The sequence below is a fragment of the Lissotriton vulgaris genome, chromosome 12 (assembly GCF_964263255.1).
Source record: "Lissotriton vulgaris chromosome 12, aLisVul1.2, whole genome shotgun sequence".
NCBI lineage: Eukaryota > Metazoa > Chordata > Amphibia > Caudata > Salamandridae > Lissotriton > Lissotriton vulgaris.
In genome coordinates this window covers 711,819,531-711,843,953 of record NC_141700.1, presented here as the reverse complement: position 1 = coordinate 711,843,953, position 24,423 = coordinate 711,819,531, and the positions used below count along the sequence as shown (strand labels likewise).

The following is a 24,423-nucleotide window of genomic DNA, read 5'->3' as shown; positions in this document are numbered from 1 at the left end:
ATAAAATCAGCTCACCGTGTGCATTTAGTCTGAGCACTTTACTAGGATGCTTTCAGCAGATGCACTTTACTCGGACACCTTCAATAATTTCAGCTCGCCGGGTGCATTTAGTCCGACCACTTTAAGAGGATGCTATCAACACATGCACTTTACTCGGATACATTCAATATTTCTACCTCGCCGGGTGCATGTAGTCCGAGCACTTTACTAAAATACTATCCCCACATGCACTTTACTCGAATGCATTCAATAATTTCACCTCGCCGGGTGCATTTAGTCAGAGCACTTTACTAGGATGCACTTTACTCGGATACATTCAATAATTTCAGCTTGACGGGTGCATTTAGTTTGTGGACTTTTCTCTGATCTTTTCAACACATGCACATGGTTGCAGTCCTTAAATTCAGTTACCGTGGTGCAATCAGTCCATGCACTTTAATGGAATGCTTGCAATAAATGTTCTTTACATGTATGCACTTCGTTGGGATACGCTCACTAAATGCACATCTCGCACACTCATGCATTAAACAATGCAGTCCGCATTTTGCATCTAAACTTTGGAGTTTACGGACACGTGTTCAATGAATGCAGTTCCTTCTGAATCACTTGCTGCACGCAGCTCACTGGGGTGCATTCAGTGGACATAGTTCTTGCAGCTGAATAGCGTCCTTTCGATAAACACAGTGTACTTGAAAACGGGTAATAAATCCACATTAAGAGATGCATTCCATGAACTCACTTTATAAGAATGCATTACTGGGGCAACTTAAAAGCACATCTCACTGCAAAGTATTGAATAAGTACAGTTCACTGAGATGAATGCAATATATGCGTCTAGCACTGTCGCATGCAATAGAATCACTTTAAAAGGAGGCATCCAATAAATGCAACATACTTAGCTGATAAGTGAAACATGACTTACGAAGGCAAGTTACCCATGTGCATTAAAAACCACGCAGTTTCAAGCATGCAATCAATAAACTGGATTTACCAAGATTCATTGAATAAACTCAGCTTATTGGCATAGAATCGATTATTGCAACTGAATTGCGTAGATGCAATGCATGCAGCTCAATGCAGCCATTTAATAAATACGGCACTGGCGTGCATTCTATTAACACAGCATCGATGGATGCATTCAATAGGTGCAGTTTCGCTGTCACTACACCGCGTCATTAAAGGCAATCTGTCACAATGTATTTATTAGGCATTGCTTATATGAGGCATCCTATAAAATCACTCGACAGAAATGCGCTCAGTAAATACATTTACTAGGATGCGTTCAATCAGCACAGTTTATGGCACACACTTGAAAGCAGTTTACTGCACTATATTAAACTTGCTGATGTTAACTTCAATACACACGTTTGCTGGAATCGATGAATTACAAGCATGCGTGCAATAAATGCGCTCAAACGTACGCATTCTATAGATGCAGGTCAGTTTGTCAGGATGCGTTCAATAAAAAGCAGTTCACTGCTGAATATTAAATATATGAGTTCACTGGGGTGCATTCAATAGTTACAATTGTGGTCGTATATTCAATAAATGAAGTTATTCATAATACATGTAATGACTACAGCTTACCGAAGTCCATCCACACTATTTACTAGGATGCAGGGTGTATCAATTAAATGAAGTTCAGAGTGTGTTTAATAGATAAACCTTTAGAAGGCGACAAATGCAGTTCCTCTGGTTCATTTAATAAGCGCGCCCGCTATGGTGCGTGTAATAAACGCATGCCTTTATGGTGTATGTAATAAACACATACCTTTAATAAAACACTTCCGAGATGGTGCATGTATTCTAAAAGTGCCTTTCCCAAACGCTTCCTGCTAGGGTGCTTTTTTTAAACACATGTATTTAATAAACGCCTGGCTATGATGCGTGTAATAAACGCATGCATTTAATAAACTCGCCCCACTATGGTGTGTGTAATAAATGCATGCATTTAATAAACGCGCCCGCTATGGTGCATGTTAATACACATGCATTTGATAAACGCGTTCACTATGGTGCCTATAATAGGCACGTACATTTAATAAACGCGTCCACTATGGTGTGTGTGATAAACACATGTGGATAAATGCGCCCCGCTATGGTGCCTGTTATAAACACATGCATGTAATAAACGCACCTGCTGTAGTGCGTGTAATGCACACATGCATTTAGTAAACATGACCCACCATGCTTCGTGTAATAACTCCAGCTGGCTGGGCGGCATCCAGTGACTGCCGCTGAAGACGCAGACAGCCCAGTCCTGCAGTGTGCCCCCCAGAGCCGGACTGACTACCGGGCGTTTTGGAATGCTGCCGAGCTGGAGGCAGATGTCACTGTGGTTGGGGCTAATTTTGTTGATGAATACCTGTATGTGCTTTGAAATAAACAAAGCAAAACGAATTTCCTTCAGCACACGTAGGTCCCCATCAACAAAATCAGCAGCATTCCATAACGCCCGGTAGCCAGTCCAGCTCTGGCGCCCCCCCCCAGGGTCCCTACCCATGTTTGCAGTCTCTAGCACCCTGCTGCAGCACTACAGGCAGGTGAGGGGTCCAGGGCTCCCACTGTGACAAGCTGCTGTCTGGTCGTACCGAGTCCAGCTGTTACTCCCAGCACACGTAAGAGGACCATCATCGTGTCTGGAGGGTCCGCTGACCACCGCCTGGCCGCAGACAGACCCCGGCTCTGACCAGAGCTTTCTGCGCATTGATTGATGGGGAGCCGCTGCCTTTATCTGCCCTGTCCTGAGAGAATCGCAGCATTCCACAGGGTCACTTGTTTACAAATGTTGTTTTTTGGAGTCAATATGGGGCCAGACTGGGGTTAATGAGGTGACTGCTGCACAAATCATTAAATGTATTGGGGCATATTGAGTTTAAAGAGTGAGCCCGGTGTGCATACTTTAAAGATATGCACCTCATTTACATCTGCCACCAACAGAAAAACACATATTTAAGTTCTGTGATAGTCTGCTCTTTTTTATAAGAGAGTCTTCAATGTGCGGCTGCGGTGCCTGGACTCTTCCCATGACCAGCAGGGTCGACTTATTTGCATAAGGCTGGGTCCAAACTGAAGTGTCATGGTAGGCAAAAAAGGATGGATTGTGATGCGGCCCTGAGCCATTGCTAGTGGTTGTGATTCATTTAAAGACTCCATCCATCACCTTGTAGTTTGTGCTTGACTGTGGTGCCAGGACCAACAGCTAGGAAGTACGGAACTATTGTGCCAGGTCGAACAACTATGACCGACGTGGCTGTTGTGCCCTGCTAGTCAAACCCAGTGATTTTCTCGAGGTCTGTCTCTGCACCACCGTGTGTGCTGTGCTATAAAAACAGCAGCAATGGCTTAGTTCAACATGCCTTAGAGGGAGCATTGTTCCACTCTCAGCTCTTGTGTGGACAGTACGTGTGCTCTGCATCCCATGCGGGTGACTCCGGAGGGCGCTCTCATGCTGGAGCTCATTGGGAAATGACCAATACGGACCCGGTGTCTCCCGCTATTCAGCCGGACACTGACCTCAATCGACTGCTCATCTGGCCATTGTCCATGAAACAGTGCGACCATTTGGTTACACGGTCCACAGATAACAAGGAACTAACTGAAGACCATGTGGCATGCACGTCACGCCAAGATAACAGCTGACTTTGACAAGCGCGTTCTTCGCGCTACAAGGTGGCAGCAGGGGGAGGGGCGAGAGGAGGGGGTGTGTGAAAGCGTTTCACTTGCGGGAGAATGCAGCGTCAGGAGCGATAATTGCTCCCATATGGAGCTACGCGCTCCCGCAAGTGAATAGCCACACATGCACTTGTTGCCATTGAAGGCAATGGAGCGCGTGCACGTTTGTGGCTGAAAAGCCAAAGTGATCCCAAAAGGTCTTTTTGCCTTTGCAGAGCATGCACGCTGCGTAGGCGAGACCTAAAAAGGACAACATCCTCACACCTTGCGGTACGAACCCGCTCTGCAAAACCCCGCTCCCACTCCATTTCTGGCCAATGCGATGGAGCAATATCAACTAATCCCCCTAGTGGGAACTGCTCAGTCGCTATAAACACCTTTAAGACAATAGAGTAATAAGCCTCACATAGCACGCGCTCAATCAAGGAGAAACTGAAATGCACTTATCTCCTGCAGCTGCAGCAGCAAAGAAAGAGGACAGACTATGGTGGCAAGGACATATAAAGGGAGACGTGGCCCTATGATTGGACGAGACATTGGGCTGTTGGGGGCTCATGGGATATGTGGTTTAAAGTTTTTCAAGCGTTTAAGTGACTGCTGTGTTTTTACTCAGTAAAGAAAGAGAAGCATAATCCCAAGCCTTCTGCCCTGACATAGAATCACCCCTAGCTTCTAAAGCGAGGGTGTTTACAATTCTACTGCCCATCATTATTTTTTGAGTTCGTAAATAGAGGCAAATATGTACTGAGCAGGCTGCATTTTTCCAGCTGACCAAGACTGTAATTACCTGGTGGTAATTTCTAGGTATGGGTGAATTTTGCGAATTCGCAATTCGCGAATTTGCAGATTTTGCGAATTCGCGTATCCGCAAATTCGCGAATTTGCGAATTTGCTGATTTGTGAATTTTTTAAGTGGGGGAGGGGGTCTTCCATGCGAGTTCACATGCCTCTAGTGTGTATAAAAGGTCTGAGACCGATCAGAGCAGTAGATGAAGAGACAGACCCTCCTGATCACAGGAACAGCAAAGGGATTGCGCTCGTGAAAGTCAAGGATGCAAAGGCCTCTATCCAGCATCACAGCTGATTTTCGTCGGTAGATTTGGGAAGAAAGCACACCTGTCCAGCCTCGACAACGCTCACGATTGTTTTTGGGCTGAAGAATGCGTCACTGAATTTGAGCTTCAACTAGTTCCAGCGACCATGTGTGTGTTACTATACAATCGCGCCGAAGGGCGCAGGGGTCCCCTCAGTGAGCTGTGCTGGCCTGGCTTCCATGCAAGTTCACATGCCTCTTGTGTGTATAAAAGGTCTGAGACCGATCAGAGCAGTAGATGAAGAGACAGACCCTCCTGGTCACAGGAACAGCAAAGGGATTGCGCTCGTGAAAGTCAAGGATGCAAAGGCCTCTATCCAGCATCACAGCTGATTTTCGTCTGTAGATTTGGGAAGAAAGCACACCAAAGGGCATGGTGTAACTATTTTACGATGGCGCCGGCAAGCTGCCAGCGCCATCCTAAAATAGTTACTAAATTAGCTTCAACAGGAAGCTCTAATAGATAAAATAAAGCAGGTGCTCGAGCACCTGCTTTATTTTATCTATTAGAGCTTCCTGTTGAAGCTAACTTAGTAACTATTTTAGGATGGCGCTGGCAGCTTGCCGGCGCCATCATAAAATAGTTACAACAGGCCAGGCTTCAACTTTTGCCCCCGGATCCGCCGCTCGCGGATTTGCGAATTCTCTGTAAATTCGCGGGAGTTCGCGGATCGGGAATTTACCGAAAATTCGCAAAATCCGCGTGTGGAACGGATTTTGCGCTCACCCCTAGTAATTTCATCAACCCAGTATTAAATACTGACTACCACCTGATGGTAAAGATGGTAGAGTGTTAATATCATCTGAGCTATAAACTTTTCAACCAATTGCAAGTGGAACATCACGGGCAGGCTGTGGTCTGAAGGCTAGACTGCCTACTTTGGAGCTGGGAAACCAAGGTTCGAGCCTTGGTCGCGTCCACATCCTGTGATTCTGGGCAAATCACTTAATCGCCCCTTGCCCACAAAAAAATAAAAAAATAAATTTGTCCTTGTGTAACGTAACAGGTGCTCAGGTAAAGTGCTCCAATACCTTCGGGTCGAGTTCGCGCTATATAAATCTGCAACAAAAAAACTGAAATAGCCCATAGGGGATTTGTAGGAAAAATTCTGCAAGAGCAGTGTATGACGTTATTCATGTGGTTCTGGGCAAATCACTTAATCGCCCCTTGCCCACCAAAAAATAAAAAAATGAATTTGTCCTTGTGTAACGTAACGGGTGCTCAGGTAAAGTGCTCCAACACCTTCGGGTCGAGTTCGCGCTATATAAATCGGCAACAAAAAAATAGAAATAGCCCATCGGAGATTTGTAGGAAAAATTCTGCAAGAGCAGTGTATGACGTTATTCATCAGCTTTAGTGGTCTGGCACTGCTACCTAGTGGCCAGACTGTATAGCACAACAGAAAAAAGGGGTTCCTTTTTATTCGGTTTTTCGAACAAAAACAGAGAAATAATCTTCTTGGGGCACATGCATCAAGCGATTTTGGAGTCGCAAACGGTGCGAAATGCAAAATTCGGCCATTTGCTATTCCAAAATCACTTTTTGGGATGCATTAAACAATTTTTTAGAAATCGCAATTTTTTTGCGATTTCTAAAAATGCGATTGCATTTAAGGAATCGCATTTTTGCGATTAATTAAATGCAATGCATGAAGGTTTTCAAAAATGCGAATTCGCAAATAGGGGGAGCAAATTAACACGAGGGTGAACCTCGTGTTAATTTGCGAAATCTTTCAAAAATGCTCAAAAAAGCATTTTTGAAAGTGTCATGTTACACACACATATGTCCTTTGGACATATGTGTGTGAAACTTGCACTTAAAATAACATTTCAAGGGTGAAATGGATTAACAAATTGCGATTCGCAAAATGAAAATCGCAAAATGTTAATGCCTTCCCATTGATTCCCATGGGCCTTTTGGCCCATAGGAATCAATGGGAAGGTTTTCCTTAATTGCGATTTCGCAAAATGTGAATCGCAATTAAGGAAAATTAAGAAATCGCAAAAATATTTACGAATTAATCATGCATTGCCGTTTGCGATTTCTAAATTGCGATTCCTTAATTTTCGCAATTTAGGAATCGCAAACGGGTGCAATGATGCATGTGCCCCATTGTATCTCTATGTGGCACAGCGTATCTGGGATATGTAGCATATTAACAAAACACAACCCGTTTCTATCGTCATTTTCTCCTCTACACAGTCAGTTCCCCGGCCCAAAGTCCTGTAGTAAACAAGTGAACACTTGTATAGCGCACTGTCTGCCATTAGAATGGCATCGCAAAGCTGTTCATAGTCTAGAGAATGAATTACCTTTGAAACGTTTTCAGCTCAATCCGGATTCTAATTCGGTTTTTGTGGCAATAAGAGCCAAATACACAAAGGTTATTCACGTGCATAAGAATTACAATTTGCACTTCAATCAATCAATATCAATCAATATTAACTTTATTTCGCATTAAAAATGCATAAAAGTACATTAACATTCATTGCGAACTATTAATATATTACTAAAAACAATATTGTACGGATGACCACATTATATCACATCAGACATCATTTCAATAAATAATTTAAGAGGTTTTACATGACTGTTTAAAAATATAAAATATTATAAAATAATGAGAGATTGTTGTGATGGTGATGTGTTCCTATAAGGAATACCAACCCTTACCAATAGGGCTAATTAGCGTGTATCCTATGCAATTTAGTCAATTAAATATAGGCGTCACAGGGACATGCTGGTAAATGGTTTAGTGAATATGTGTTTTCCGGAAAGCCCAACACTAGAGGAACGTAATTTAATATTAATCTTGTCACCAAATAACGATGCTGCGGATTCACAACAAGAGATAGATCAGAGGAATTGCCACATAACACGGTAGATGAGGCCAGCTAAAGTAATTAATGTGCTTTTTAATTTGTTACTCTCCCATCTGGTCTGTTTACTCTTCACTATGAAGAGTTCTTTCAATCTTGATTTGCACTTCATAAATCCGCATTTTGATTGGCCGAATCAGATTAGATTTTTCCAAGCACAATATGATAGTGGAAACGTGGTATTATCTGCTTTGATTAATTATACATCCTCCTATTTGGCGTATGGAAAAGGGTTTCTTCTTAGGAAGCATATTATCTCAATGAAAAAATAAAAACTAATATATATATATATATATATATATATATATATATATATATATATATATATATATATATATATATATATATATATATTCAATGAAAAAACCATAGGTTTTAGCCCATATATAGTTAGGGATTAGCATTTTCAAAACCTTATTTTACTCGCATAAACCATTGAAATTCGCATATATAGTTAGATGCGCTAACTATATATCGCGCACCCGCAATCCACTGCTGATGATGTCACATATTACATCATTCATGACATGCTCAGTGACATCACTGATGACATCACTGATGACACCTCAAATGACATCACTGATGACATCACTGATGACATCTCAAATGACATCACTGATGACATCACTGATGACATCACTGATGACATCACTGAAGACATCTCAAATGACATCACTGATGACATCTCATTTGACATCTCATTTGACATTACTGAGCACATCACTAATGACATCATTCATGTGATAATACGATGAACCTCTTCAGACTCTAATATAACCTTAGATACACTCAGTGTAAACAAAAACTCACAGACTGTCACTCATCCATGGAGTTACTCACACACCTAGTCAGTCATGCAAAGAATCAATCACACCTCCATTTCCTCTACTATACAGTTATACACACCTTACTTATTCAAACATATACTAACACATATTTACTCTCTTATACAATCCCTGATACAAGTTCACAATGATCCATACAGCCACTCACACATTCACTGGCTCTTATGCACAGTTATTTATATATGTCAACTCTCACATGTACTGTGTTTTACATATGTACTTACTTTGACATGTAGCACTGAGATATCCATTCACTCACCAATACACTCATGCACACAGTCAACCGCCCATACAGCTGTTTCCACATGCACTTTTAACCCATACATCTAGTGAATCAACTGCTCACACATCTATGCACAAAGTCATACACCTCCCAGCCACCCACACACACTCAGTCTCCCATACAAATACTTGGGCAACCAATAAATAACCCATATAGTTACTCATATAGCTACTGATCAACACATGCAGCAGTTTACAGAACAACAGACATAATGATGCACAAATTAAGACAGTTTAGTCACTAACCCATTCACTCAGTGAGACACATTTAATCACTCACTCATACAGTCAGTCATGCACCTACTAAATCCTTCATCCAGACACGTATACATCCACTCATTCTTCAATATGTAAGACATATTTTAACTTTACAGAAACATACAGTCACTGGATGTTGTCATCAGTGATGTCATCAGAGATGTCATTTGAGATGTCATCAGTGATGTCATCAGTGATGTCATTTGAGATGTCATCAGTGATGTCATCAGTGATGTCACTGAGCATGTCATGAATGATGTAATATGGGACATCATCAGCAGTGGATTGCGGGTGCGCGATATATAGTTAGCGCATCTAACTATATATGCGAATTTCAATGGTTTTGTGCGAGTAAAATAAGGTTTTGAAAATGCTAATCCCTAACTATATATGGGCTAAAACCTATGGTTTTTTCATTGAATGTCAATGGTTTTTTAAGAACAAATATCAAAAGCTGTCAAATGTCAAGTACGTGATAGGTAAAAACATTTTCGTGTTTATGCACGCTGATGTGCTTTAAACGCTGCCCCCCTCCTCTTTTCTCTTAGAAGTACTCTCTCTTTGCAGATAGTGAAGGGTAGTTAACGCAGGCCTTTGCCGCCGTTGTAATCCGTCGTGCCTGCTTGTCTCTCCATTTGATTGATTGTTATCCAAGCATTTACTATTTTAGAATTTATTCTCTTTAGTTCATTCTCTATTTACTAACAAGCACAAAGCCGCAATACTCTGTTTAGTCTTTGCAGATAGTGAAAAATCGTGTTAAAAAAAAAAATAATCGAGCAAAATCAGTAGGCCACTAATGGGATCTCTTTTTGACCTCGCTAAAATAGAAACATTAGGAACAACCCTTCATGAGAAATATGAAACTAGTGAGATGAACTGAGCTCCACACCATGATGGCTGCAAGACAGCTCGGCTCCGCCACCCACCCCGCCCAAAATAACGATAAACTCTATGCAAATATTATAAATATATACAACACACCAGCAAAGTAACAGGGTAAAACATTTTATTAAATAACTATTTACATAACTATTTTATACTTTTTGTTGCCTGATCCGGCTAGCTCAATCGATTGAGCATGAAACTCATGCATTCTGATAGCAAGCGTTGCTGCTGATGCTATGCAAACAAAAACTGGTTTTCAGTTTGTACATTCTTCAAGATTTTTCATCCAAGGCTGGTTGAGAGTTTGTAGAACGATGGCTTCAGATTTTCAACATACGGTGTGGTGGCGCGGACTGGGAGGGTGCGCTTGACTTCTGCCCCCTCCCCAAGTCGTGTTGCCCTGGCGTGGCCTAAGATCGCCCCCGACATAGGCGGCCGGCTCCCGGGGTCCGGCGGAACTTTTTGCCTTTTGATGACTCTTCCATTCTGGACCTTATACCACAATCCGTTTGACCTGAAGACACGCTGTAGTGGGGCGCCCCTTTACCGTTTCAGTTGCCATTCCGCCCGCTTTTGCTACACTGTGCCTCTTCCGCCATTCAGCTGTTTACTGCCCGCTCTTGCGACTACAGCGTCTCGCTCACCATGTAGTTGAGTTGCTCCCGCTCTTGCGATGCAACTATAGGCGGCTGCCACAGGACTCTCAAAATGGCGGCCGCCTCTTCAGATTTGGGCGTGGTCCACTAAAATGGCCATCGGACACCTTGGAACTCGGACGCTTGTCTGCTAGGGCTTGGACCCCATTCTCGAAAGCGTCCACTGAGCCTTGAAGATTCTACAAAAGTCTTGGGGGCCCCCGACTCCCGCAGGCTTCTGGTGGGGAGCGGCTGCCATGATTGCTCGTGGAATGGCCACGACTGAGATACGAGATGGTGGTGCTCTCATGCTAACGCCAGCTTCAGTCTGAAACATCCAGAAACACTGTAGACTACCAATTCGATCAGTTCCGGTAGCGCCCCAACGTGACCCGGTAGGGAAGAACTTGCCCTCCCCTCTTTGACTGATGGTTCTTGTTGCCTGTCCCTTCTGTTGTCATTTAACAGAACTTTTTAGACTGCTGAAAGGGGTTGTGTTCCGACCGCTGGTTGGTGGAGACATTTTGACTATATTCTGGACCTACGTTGTCGCGTAATGCGTTATATGACACGCCGCGTTAGCGCACCCGGAAGTACTCCAGTGCGCGAAGCGCAGCTTTCCGGAAGGGATCCGGGGCGTGGCGCGCAGCGCGTAACGTAAGCATAACATGTCATGTGACTTGTTAATAAAACTTTTCATTGGTTCATTTTACTTTTGTTATACTAATGATGAAAGGCTTGGTCATATGACCTAAAAATTACGCTTTTTATTGCTTTCGAACATTATTTTTTCTTAAACATATATGTTATAATGTTCCAGGCTAATGTATTTTCCCGGAAAATTTACAACTGTCCTGCAAGTAAAATATATTCCTTTTTCTAGCAAAAGGGCGTTTCTTCGTCCCATGACGGAGCCGTTGAGCAAAAGATGCTCGGCCTGCTGTCTTAGTCGCCGATACGCCCGAATATCAGATTCTTATCGATCACTTTATGTTGCAGGAGTAAAAAACACAACAGCCCTTGACCATTTATCTTTACTGCGTTCCTGCATATTATACCTTTTATCCGTCATGTAATTGGACTGCTTTATTTCACTTGCCTTTTACTGATTCGAAAACAGAAACTAAAATTAAAAACTTTACCAATGTAAATACTACTACCATGTTTTGTTTTAAAAACCTTTATTGTGAAAATGTCAGTATACACTTACGGGCCTATAACCACGTGGGCCGGCCACGGAGCAAACTGGAATCGTATATGATGAGGAGACATTTACACTGTAGAGGAACGCAACGAGCGGGCCATTAGGTTGCAAGAACTAAGGTGTCTAACAGTTGCGGAATCGGTGGACGTACATTTTGTAATTAAAATACGACAGGGCCACTTACAATAAAATTATCTAGATATACATTTGCGGGCAAGTACCATGGGTGACGTTAATTCGAACTTTCAATAGTACAGTAATCAATAACACATCAGAACTTAATATCAATAGGGATGTCGAAATATTCAATCAATTCTCATTCCCGACCGCCATGTGCTTCAAAACTGCATACGTATCTCGTGATATCAAGGTTGTGCAACCAGTACACAACAAGGAGGTATGAGTCCCATTTATACCGGCGCCATTTTGGGCGAGGCCGGGCAGGTCCAGGATATAGTCAAAATATCTCCACCAACCAGCGGTCGGACCAGAACCCCTTTCGGCAGTCAAAAAAGGTTCAGTTAAATGACAACAGAAGACATAGGCAACAAGACCAACAGTCAAAAGAGGGGAGGGCAAGATCTAAAGCCATTGTTCTACAAACTCTCAAGCAGACTTGGATGGAAAAATCCTGAAGAATGTACAAACTGAAAACCATTTTTTGTCTGTATAGCATCACCAGCAACGCTTGAGTCAGCTTTGTGTGAAGCCGCCATTTTGATTCAATCAATAGCGTCCCCCTGCACACATTCAGGGACCTGGTCGTGTCTAAAGGTTAAACGGATTGTGGGACAAGATGCAGAAAGGAAAAGGAAAAAAGTTCCGCCGGACCATGGAACTTTCGGCGCAGCATTGTAGGATGGCCACACCAGTGCGGCAACTTGCTAGACACCACCTCGGTGCCATCCAGATCTCGGCGCGTTGTGCTTCCTTCGGCCTACTGTAGCCGCAAGTGCGGACGCAACTCAGCTGGATAGCGAGTGAAACACCAAGGGGCGCCCCACTGCAGCCGAGGAGCCTCCATCTTGGGGACGACGCACAGCATCACATTGCTTTCTCAAAAAGCCCCCACTGACTGACGCGACCTCACAGGCCAATGGGGCGCCCCACGCCGAATTTCGGCGCAGCATTGTAGGATGGCCACACCAGTGCGGCAATTTGCTGGACACCACCTCGGTGCCATCCGGATCTTGGCGCGTTGTGCTGCCTTCGGCCTACTGTAGCAGCAAGTGCGGGCGCAACTCTGCTGGACGGCGAGTGAAAAGATAAGGGGCGCCGCACTGCACATCAGGTGCCTCCACCTGGGGAGGCGAGAGAGGCCAGTTTGCGCCACCTCCCCCCCCCAGGCACCCCACGCCGACTTTCGGCGCAGCATTGTAGGATGGCCACACCAGTGCAACTTGCTGGACACCACCTCGGTGCCATCCGGATCTCGGCGCGTTGTGCTGCCTTCGGCCTATCCGCACATCGGTCCGCTACTGACGCCGCCTCACGTGCCAACGGATTTTCTACGCTTTTTATAGCAGCGCGTAACGTAAGCATAACAGGTCATGTGACTTCTTTATAAAACTTTTCATTGGTTCATTTTACTTTTGGTTTCCTAATGATGGAAGGCTTGATCATATGACCTAAAAATATCACTTTTCATTGGATTAAAACATTTTTTTTCCCAAACGATGAAAGCCCCACCTTGTTTCTAGATGTTTCAGACTAAAGCTGGCGTCAGCCTGAGAGCACCACCATCTCGTGGCTCCGTCGTGGTCATTCTGCGAGCAATCATGGCAGCCACTCCCCACCGGAAGCCTGCAGGAGTCGGGAGCCCCCAAGAATTTTTTTAAATCTTCAAGGCTCAGGGGACGTCCGAGTTCCAAGGTGTCCCAGGGCCATGTTAGTGGACCAGGCCCAAATCCGAAGAGCCGTCCACCATTTTAAGAGTCCTGTGGCAGCCGCCTATTGCTGCACCGCAAGAGTGGGCGCAACTCAACTACATGGTGAGCGAGACGCTGTAGCCGCAAGAGCGGGCGATAAACAGCTGAATGGCGGATGAGGCACAGTGTAGCAAAAGCGGGCGGAATGGCAACTGAAACGGTAAAGGGGCGCCCCAGTACAGCCGACGAGCCTCCACCTGGGGAGACCCGTTCACGCCGCCCCCCCCCGGGCGCCCCACGCCGTTTTTCGGAGCAGCATTGTAGGATGCCAAAACCAGTGCGACAACTTACTGGACATCACCTGGGTGCCATCCACATCTCAGCGCGTTCTGCTGCCTTGGGACTATTCGCACAACAGACCGCTACTGACGAGGCCTCCCCGCGCACCCACCGGGATGCCCCACGCCGTTTTTCGGAGCTGCATTGTAGGATACCAAAAACCAGTGCGGCACCCAGGTAACATCACCTGGGTGCCCTCCAGAACTCAGCACGTTGTGCTGCCTTGGGACTATTCGCACAAAACACAGCTACTGACCATTGTTGCTTCTTTTTTCAAAAAAATGTTTAAATGTATTTACTGTTTTTGTTGCGTTCTATATATTTAAAAGTTATTAAAGTGTTATAATCCTACTTTGTTGGAGTACTAGATATTTATAATGTGACACATAATTGTAAAAACTTTGATGTACAAAGAGGCATCCCTGGAATCTTCCGCTTCAGGCTCGGTCCCACACACCCTCACAGTGAGAATCCCCTCCCCAAGCACAATACAGGATGGTTATCAGATAGTAGGAACGCGTGTGGTGTGACAGATCTACTGTAACTCCTTTGAAGAGGGGTGATTCTCTACAGCTGGGGCCATAAACTACATCTGCAGGGCTAGGTGATAGCCTGGGACCGGCCTGAACAATCGGACACAGAGGAAGAAGAGTGTCAGAGGGTGCGGTAGTGAATAGGGTGAAAGGGTGGTGTCGGGCGGGCACAGGGTGTGATTCTCAGGGAAGAGCAGCGCACATGGGAGGAGGTTTCTGGCCCATGCATGAGAGAGAGAGCGGGGGTGACCAGTGCGTGGGGGAGATGCTTGCGATGGTGAGGAGCCATGCTGAGGATCGGCGGCGTGCAGAGAGTGGGTCTGGTCAAGGCATCTAAAATGGCTGCCGTGCTCAACAAAAGTGTGGCATTGCAAAAAAGACAAGATGGCGCAGACAATGTTTATCAATAAGGATTAATTTATAACAAATATTTAAAACAAAATATTTACTCGCAGTGACAAAATGGCGGTCAACACTTCCTGATTTCCATCGAATCGAACGTTAACAGACGTCACGCAACAAAAAAAAAACGCTCACGCACAGCCGCTGGAAGACATGTATCAACATATATGAGCCTCCTCAGCCATCCTCAGAAAACAAAAGGGGTCAGGATACGTCTCCCGTACCCCCTTATACCTAGTAATTTAATGAAATCAAAACACAAAATGGCGAATTCACGTTTCGCTACCAGTTTGCGAACCGAGAAGCGCTTCTACCTCGAAAAATCAAATTTTTAATATTTGCCCCACGGGACCCTTTAATAACCCCAACATCATTCCTAGGGGGTCAAGAGAGGTCTACCTAGCCCCCTTTCATTAAATTCCCCCTTCGTTTTTCTCCTCCTCTTGTCTCTCGATCCTACCGACAGACAAGATGGCGGCTGCACCGGACTGTTTAGAATGTTGACAGACACCGGAGAGCCAATCAGCTTCGCTATGCAAAGCTCCGTTACGCGAAAAGTACGCGATCTGGGACGCTGTCACAGATATACCTGTTTTTTAAACGTTAATTTCTCAAAATCCACTGGAGCACATATATTGAGACCCAGCAAAGGCACATCGGGCTAACAGGCCCTATAATTTTGCCAAGTTTCGTGCAAATCCATTCAGCCGTTAATTTGCGAACCGAGAAGCGCTTCTACCGTGAAAAATCACATTTTTTAAATTTTCCCCACGGGACCCTTTAATAACCCCAACATCATTCCTAGGGGGTCAAGAGGGGTCTACCTTGCCCCCTTTCATTAAATTCCCCCTTCGTTTTTCACCTCTTCTTGTCTCTCGATCCCACCGAGAGACAAGATGGCGGCCGCTCCGGACTGTTTAGAATGTTGACAGACACCGGAGAGCCAATCAGCATTGCTTCGCAAAGCTCTGTAACGCGAAAAGTACGTGATCTGGAGCGCTATCTGGGACGCTGTCACAGATATATAAATTTTTTAAAACGTTGGGGCATATTATCAAGCCTGTGCGCTAAAATTATCGCCGCTTTATCGGCCGAAAGCGGCCGATAAAGCGGCGATAATGGGCTTGATAATATGCTCTGTTGAATTCCAATCGAAGCCCATGTTAGATGTCTTCACATCTAACATGTGCTTCGATTGGAATTCGATAGAGCATATTATCAAGCCCATTATCGCCGCTTTATCGGCCGTTTTCGGCCGATAAAGCGGCGATAATTTTAGCGCACAGGCTTGATAATATGCCCCGTTAATTTCTCAAAATCCACTGGAGCACATATATTGAGACCCAGCAAAGGCACATCGGGCTAACAGTCCCTACAATTTTGCCAAGTTTCGTGCAAATCCATTCAGCCGTTCGAGCTAAAAGTGAGGCCAAACGCCCTATGGAAATTAACATGGGAAAAACGCGTTTTGGGACCCCCCTTTTTTCTCGGCCCCCCCTTGACGAACCCCCCCCAAATTTTCGGGGCTGCTCAGAAACAAAATGTGCCATTTTCCTGAAAATTTCAGTCGATTCCGTCCACAAACGCCAAAGTTATTAGACATAGAATTTTCAAAAGTTCCATAGAGAAAAAATCCTAACTATATATACCTACTGGCTATCGCCAGTAGGTAATATATATATATATATATATATATATATATATATATATATATATATATATATATATCTTAAGCTTACTTGCTCCTTCTGCCTTCCCCCGCCCTTGCAGCAGATCGCACGAAGATGGCGGAGCGTGCCAACCATAACATACAATTTATTCACAGCAATAATGCGATCGCTCGGAGGTAAAGCATACACCGGTGATGGTATTTTTTTTCAGGTTACGCGTTTCGCTCGTCAAGCGAGCTTGGCCACACAATGAAACCGGGGAAACTGAAAGCATTACGTAGGCATGTTCAGAAACAGAAATAGGATCAATAAAGGGCACACTTCAACATAGCCAAATGGCAGAGCATCGTCACCAGCAGGAGGTTATGTGCCATAGCATCTCTTAGCTGTTGTCTTTACACTTTGTAAACGTCTAAAAACGTAATATTCCAATCAGTAATCTGTGCTAAGGATGGCAAACATGGAAATTTGTATCATAAAGATGATCATGACCTTTGTATCTTCACAGCTCCTTCACTACGTCAGAAATGTTAACTTCCGGAGCACAGCGGGGGACAGGGTCTTTTTTGATTCCAATGGGAACCCGCCACCAGCCTACGAAATACTGAACTGGAGAATATCCGCAGGAGGCGTGGCCGAGAGTGTGGTGGTGGGAACGTACCAGCCCGGACACACATCAGAGCCAGTGCTGACCCTTAACAAGAGCCTCGTCCAGCTGGGCGGGTTTGAGCAGGTGACTGGACAGGCCTAGCCTTAAATCATTAAGATACATATGGTTCCATCTATGGTTTCATGCAACTCAAGTGCATCTCCTCAGGAGTGATTTTTCCTAAGACTGCTCTGTTTTAATTTCCATGCTTTAGCCCTCTGAATAATATTATGTGCTCAATATATGCCCATAGGGTGTGTGAGCTTGTCTATTGTTCTGACTTTATTGTATTAATTGTAGGGGATTTTAATGAGGAGAAGTGTACAGTGTGTTTACAAAGTTATTTCTACAGATGCTGTTTGGATAAAGCGTTCTTTTGAATTACTATCAATGGTAAAAGCCCAACAGTTTAGATTTGCAATGAAATCTAATTATTATCTTGGACTTGACTATACAAAGGGTCATGCACAATTGCCCTTGAAAACCCCAGCTTGGCCTGCTCTTAGGTCCTTCCGAGATCAATATGTTCCTTTGGCCAAGAGTTCTACAAGTGCTAGAAATAAATGAATGAACGACAAGTACTGTGTTACTTTTCTACAACCTGTGTGCTGTATGACCTTCTTTCATACTGGGGGGGTTGGGAGGGGGTGTCACGGTGTGAAGTGGAGGAATAGCCTTTAATCGGGTCAACTGATTGACACCCCATGGATGTGGTCAATTACCAGGAGCATCAGCAGTAACATCAGAAGGTTACCTGGTAAATACTGCAGATAATAGGTATATTGTGGAGGTCTCTGGCAGCTTTACCTGTCACAGCACTTATTCCTGATCAGTATTTGTGACGGAAAGCAGGCTCTAAGGCTATAGTAATTCCAAGCCCTGTGTGTGGTGTAATCATCTACATGCTCCTGGGCTGGGGAGGACGTTCTAGTGTAATGATTCACAGCCATCCTTCAGTAACCCCACAGCTTTAACAATGGCAGAAGCAGCAATTCAAAAATCTGAGGTGACCACTGTGATAATGCCAAAATCTCAAGCCTCAAATAAAAATCTGCCTTCTTCATCTACTAATAAAAAAAAACTACAAAGGATCCTCCTTCTCTGTTAAAATCACCCTCTCCCATCTTTCTAGATTTATCATTGAAAAATTAGGGCATTAAAGGCTTTTATGGAGTACACTAATGAAGCCTTACATATTTTGGAAAAAAAGTAGTCTTTTATAGTCAAAAGGGCTTCAGTGCTACAACAGATAGTTATCAACAATCAAGATAGAGCTACGAAAATCAACACATTATAGCCTTTAGATAAATCATATAAAGAAACAGACTGTAGATCGTGATAAAACAACTCCCAGTAATAACTTTTTAGTTCTTGACTTGCCAGGAAATACAGAAGGAAATGATTGTTTATGATTTTTCAAAACATTTCTTCCAAAAATCTTTGGTCTTCCTCATTTGACTCCTCCAAATATTGAAAGAGCCAAAATACTGGGTTCTAAATCAGGTTCCAAAGCCAGAGGAGTTATCCTGTATTTGGAACATATTGTTCTTTTGAAAGGTGTTAATGCAGTTTAAGTAAAGAAGCAGATTGTTCGTCCCATCATAAACTTTATTTCTCACAAGACTTTACAATGGTTACAGATGACAGAAGGAAACAGTTTTTTGGATCAATAAGTACTAGATATGGATTAATTCACCCATGTCAATTCAAGGTGACTTACAAAAATAAGATGGTCACTTAAGATGATTCCATTAGACTTAATACATTTCTACATAAGTGCAGAGAAGAAGAAATGAAAACATCGAAATTATAACTTGGATTTTAATTAAACTGGTACCTTGATTGTGGGTATATCTGTTTGTTTGTTTGTAAGGTAGATGTGATTTCTTATCATGCCTCACTTCTTCTCTCTGCCTCGCTATATTTTCATTGAGCTATATCCATCTGGAGTAGTGTCACGTTCGCTTTTTCTTGTAGTTTGCCTATTCCCCTTGCAACATAAGTATTTCCCTTACAGAAATGTCTTTCGGTGGTCATTTATTTGATTTGTACTGTCTTTTCGTTAGTGTCACTAAATTCCTCTCTTTTCATCGCTCTCTCTGATTCCCATCTTTCCTGTCTTCTTTTTCCAGCATTTATTTGATCAGGTTTTCTGTTTGCATGATATGAAAAAAAGTTTCAGTTTATGATATTATAGTAAGTACTTCTCTTTTAACACTACTGCTGGCAATGTTATATTTTATATGATAATTAACTCATTCCATTTAGATAAATATTGTGAAATGTTAAGGATTTGGGTAACTCAATTAAGAGGCAAAGAGAATTATTGCATTTGGCAAGACTACACACAGATATTGCTCTCTTACAAGAGACACACTTATCTGAATCAAGGGCTGTGAAACTTTAAAAGTGTTGGGTTTGTCATGTTTTGTGTCCACTGCATTCCAAACGAAGAATTGTACAGTTATTCTAATTATCATAACTTTGCCTGTCCAGGTTATGTCACAAGCCACATATACTGAAGGTAGATGGATAGCAGTGGATTAACCAGATCCTGCTTACCATGTTTTCTGTGCATGGTCCTACAACTGGTAATTCCTTTTGAAACAACATCAGCAACCAGATTCTACATTTTAGCTGTGCATATTTTATTATAGGTGGAGATTGTAATAAAGTACATGATGGTATTCAAGATAGGAATCCCAAGGTAAAATATATACCCAACAGATTGGCCAAAAATCTTTGATTGATGTGTGACGTCATTTCAATCCTTCTTCTACCACAAACTACCACAAACTTCTGGTCGACCGTGTCAGAACTGCGGGTATTCAGGGTTCGGCACATGACTGGTTTGTCTCCTTTTAAAAAAATAGTTCCCAGTCAGTCCGTCTGTCTCCCTTTAGCTCTCCTAAGGTTACACTTACCTGTGGGGTGCCTCAGGGGTCTTCCTGTCCCCCCATCTTTTCAGTCTATGTATAAATCATTTAATGTTTACTCTGAGGAAAATGAAGGTGAAAGATTTTAATTATGCAGATGATATGCAACTTCAGTTTACTATAGACATTTCAACTGACTAAAACATTCTTTCAAAATACAATGCTATTCATCTGTGACTGGATAAATAGCAATCAACTTAAACTAAACTCAAATAAGATGGCGATTGTCTTGGCTGGAGGTACACAAAACCTTTGGAATTCCAATTTGTGGCTAACTCAAATGGGTACCCCTCCTCAACCAAAGAACTCAGTAAAAAGTCTTGGAATCCTTGTTGACAACAAACTTTCTATTAAGCCTCAGGTTAGGGCAGTAGTGTCAGCTAGTTTTCTTCAGCTCAGGATGATTAGAAACATTGGCAGACTTCTCACCTTTGAAGCCCTCATCCAGGTTATCCTAGCTCTAGTTATCTCACAAATAGATTATGCGAACTCACCATATCTTGGTCTCGCAGACTATTTGACTAAGAGATTGTAACTGGTACAAAACAGGCAGCCAAGCTGATCTACTGGCAACCTAGGAGATTTCATATCACCCCCTACACTGGTTGACTGTGAAACAGCACGTGGCCTTTAAGACAGGATGCTTCATTTTAAAATCTTTGTACTGTCTTCAATCTGTGGGGTGTGACCCCCAGGGGGGGGCAGTGGAATCCTTGGAACGGGGGCGTGCATTTCCAGGCCTAACTTCTGCCTGGAATACAAAGCATGTGCTCTTCCTTTTGGACAAAGACAACCGCGATCTATAGAGAGGGGGAACATCTGGGGAAGGCACTGGCAGCTGTAACCCACCCTCCCAGATTCTCAAACACAATACTTGAAGTATTAGATGACGAGGGACAGGTGCACAGAGGAACCCCAGATATTATGACAGTCTTTCACAAATTTTAAAACACATTATACAAATCCTACAGACTACAAGCAACAGACTTCACCCCATTCTTTGAAGATACAGCAATAGGATGTCTGGGAGAATAACAACAGGAGTTATTCCCAGCAGACCTTGAGGGTGGAGAAATTAAGACTGCAATTATGCAACTACAGTCAGGCAGATCCCCGGGCCCTGATGGGCTCACAGCCGGATTCTACACAACATTCAGCTCTTCCCTCATCCCCATTCTACGACGGGTATATGAGGAGGCAAGGAAGACCGGCTCCCTTCCTCAGACCATGCGCGAAGCACTGATCACATCCCTCCAAAAGACAGGGAAACAAGCGGACCAACGCAACTCATAAAGGCCGCTCTCCCCCATCAATGTGGATGCAAAAATCCTGGCTAAGATCATAGCTAACCGCATCAGCCCACTGATGACTGCCTTGGTATTACCGGATCAGTTGAGCTTTGTCCTTGGCCGGGGAACATCCCACAACCGTCTTTTTAGATGAGACTAAAGCATTTGATTCCCTGGAATGGGATATTGGTCCTCCAAAGGATGGGCTTCCCCACACCGTCTTTAGCTTGGATTCAACTCCTATACACCAACCTCCAAGCAAGTATTCTTATTAATGTATCCTGCTCTCTGCCCTTTAACATTGCCAGGGAAACTAGACAGGGGTGCCCTTTGTCGCCCTTCTCTTCGCTCTTGCCTGAGAACCTCTGGCAGCAAAATTGCACCAACACCATAGGAAACACGCTCTTGAATGTCCTGAACGACAACTCATAATATCCTTAAATGCAGACAACCTCACCCTCTATCTCCGCAATCCGGAAGACAGTTTGAATCCGATCCTCCGTGTCTTCATACATTTCTGGAATTATCTGGTATTACCATAAATTGGGGCAAATCTCAATTATTCCCTCTCACTGAAGCTACCACCCGCTTTGACCCAGATTTCCTCTTAACTTGGTACATAGACATGGTCACCTACTTGGGCATAGTGATCACGAGAGAAAGGGCTGAGTCAATGAGAGTGAATTATGGGCGAGCTATAGATCCAATTAGGGTAAAATTACACACTGGCTAGCCATGCCCCTCTTCATTGAAGGTAGAGCGTCACTCATAAAGATGGTGATTCCCCGAACTTTTATACCTCTTCCTCAAAATTCCACATGCCCCCAGTGGGAACTTCTTTCCCACTCATCCGCCTAAGATGGGGTGGCAAACATCCTAGGCTCAAATGGGACACCCTCACTCGCCCATTCGCTGCTGGAGGGTTTGCAATCCCAGACATGAAGCTATACTTCAGCTGCGCACAGGCCCAATGCTCTGCGTACAGGATGAACCCCCTGCCTCACATGCCTCACCTAGCGGTAGGAGATGGTTATATGACTCCCACACTGAGCTCGGCCTACCTTAGCGAACCCCCACCCACGTCTGCGCCACTCACACTACGGTAGACTATACAAATAAAGCCTGGGGAGTCCTGGCCCATCGACTTAAACTAACTATCCTATTCTCCTCACTACTGCCCCTCGCAGATAGATTAGACCTCCCTGTCACTCAGGAGGGACGATGACGGCAAATGCTCAGGAAACTTTCAATTCAGAAATGGGAGACTTACACAAACATGACACATTCTGCACCCGTGGGGAATTCTTTAGGGACTCCTCCTCCTCCACACCTCTAGAACGTTTTCTATATATGAGGTTACAACAGGATGTCAGTTCTCTCACCCCAGACTTTCCACACAAACCACCCATATTGGGCCCACTTCACTCCCTGCTACAGAATTAAACCCCCACGCATGTGGTCTCTAAGCTATACCGTACCACCCAGACAGATTGTACATATGCTACCCCTGCTATGCAAAAACACTGGGAGGAAGAATTAGGCTCTTCCCTTACAGATGACCAATGGGCCTATTGCTGCCAGCAGACCGGGAACATTTCTGCCAGTAGCTGATTGCGTATAATCCACTGCAAGTTCCTGCACCGCCTCTACTACACACCTGCGAAACTCATGCGCTTCTGTCTTCGAAACACAGACTGCTGTGACAGGTACGTCATGGATAGGACGGACTTTCAACACTACTTGACAGAGATTCTAGCAGCGCTCGAGCAGTTGACCAGCCTGCACATTCCAAATAACCCGATAATCACTGTATTAGGCCTCACCAGGGAATTAGATGTACAATACAGGCGGTTTATATCACTAGCACTCCTGATTGCCAGATGTAGGGTGGCTTGGAGAAGTGTGGCTCAAGGGTTAGAGAGGCAGACCCTGGTGCAGAGGTCTAGCCCGGGACCAGGTTTCAATTCCCCGCCTCGGCGGGTCTTGGGCTCAAAATTCCACGGACCTGATAATTCTCGCCTCGGTGCCTATTCTAATCATAGAGTCCCACTCTGCAACTCTGGGCAATAGCTTGCTTAATCTCCACAACGGCCCCCACAACGCTAAGGATGCCTGGCCTCCACCCTGGGGGTGCCCAGGAGTGGACGCCTCACAGGGAAAGCCAGGACGGGTTCCACAGCGGTATTCGTACAAGCACCTTGAGACCCTTGCGGGTGAGTAGTGCGCTATACAAGTATCAATTTACATTTACATTTACATGCCGATGGGGGAGAAGGAGGGTGCCTAAATTTAAAGAATGGATGCAAGATATCACATTCTGCCAAGAACAACTAAACACATATGCAGAGCTCTTACCAATACCGTCGCGCCCACTGGAGATATGGGGTCCCCTGCAACACTACTTTCAGGCACAACAGGCAGCTACTACAGCAGAAACAGCGGACTCTAGTGAGAACTGACTATGAACCCCACGAGAAACACAAAATTCTCCCTGGAGATCCAGCGACCCCTGGGGACTTGGCAACGCACTAAACTGATGGGTTTGGGCGCTCATAATATAAAGCATAATTCTTATTGTCATCCAAAGTGCAATACTTCATACCTATGGCATGTATCATACTATTTCTTTCCAAATGGTGTGTGCTGCGTCACACAGTGTATTGTTCTTTGAGTATATTGGTTAAAAAAATAATAAAAACAGTTAAATAAAAAAAAGACAACCACGATCGTTGTGCTGTAAAACGGGGAGTCCCAGCAGACAGGTAAAACAATCCTTCAAACAAGACTTCATGCCAGGGTGCCTGAATGAAATGCAAATGTGCACTAAGAGTTAATCTGAAAATGTAAAGGCTGCTTGGGAGGGGTTCTGGCTTTAATTGCTCGAATCACTCCAAGCTTTGTGATGACAAAGATGAGTTTTTTTTGCATGGTGGTTAACAATTAGGATGTGAAGTGTGTGCTTTTAATCATAACTGTA

General features: G+C 44.0%; 1 protein-coding gene across 1 annotated transcript in view; it reads left to right on the top strand.

Moving 5' to 3' along the window:
- LOC147678076 (vomeronasal type-2 receptor 1-like) overlaps nt 1-24,423 on the top strand; it is a 96,069-nt gene that overhangs the window by 26,157 nt on the left and 45,489 nt on the right. The window contains exon 4 of the mRNA XM_086945622.1: nt 17,081-17,305. Within this exon, the coding sequence (XP_086801748.1) occupies nt 17,081-17,305 (225 nt within the window). The remainder of the gene's footprint in view (nt 1-17,080; nt 17,306-24,423) is intronic.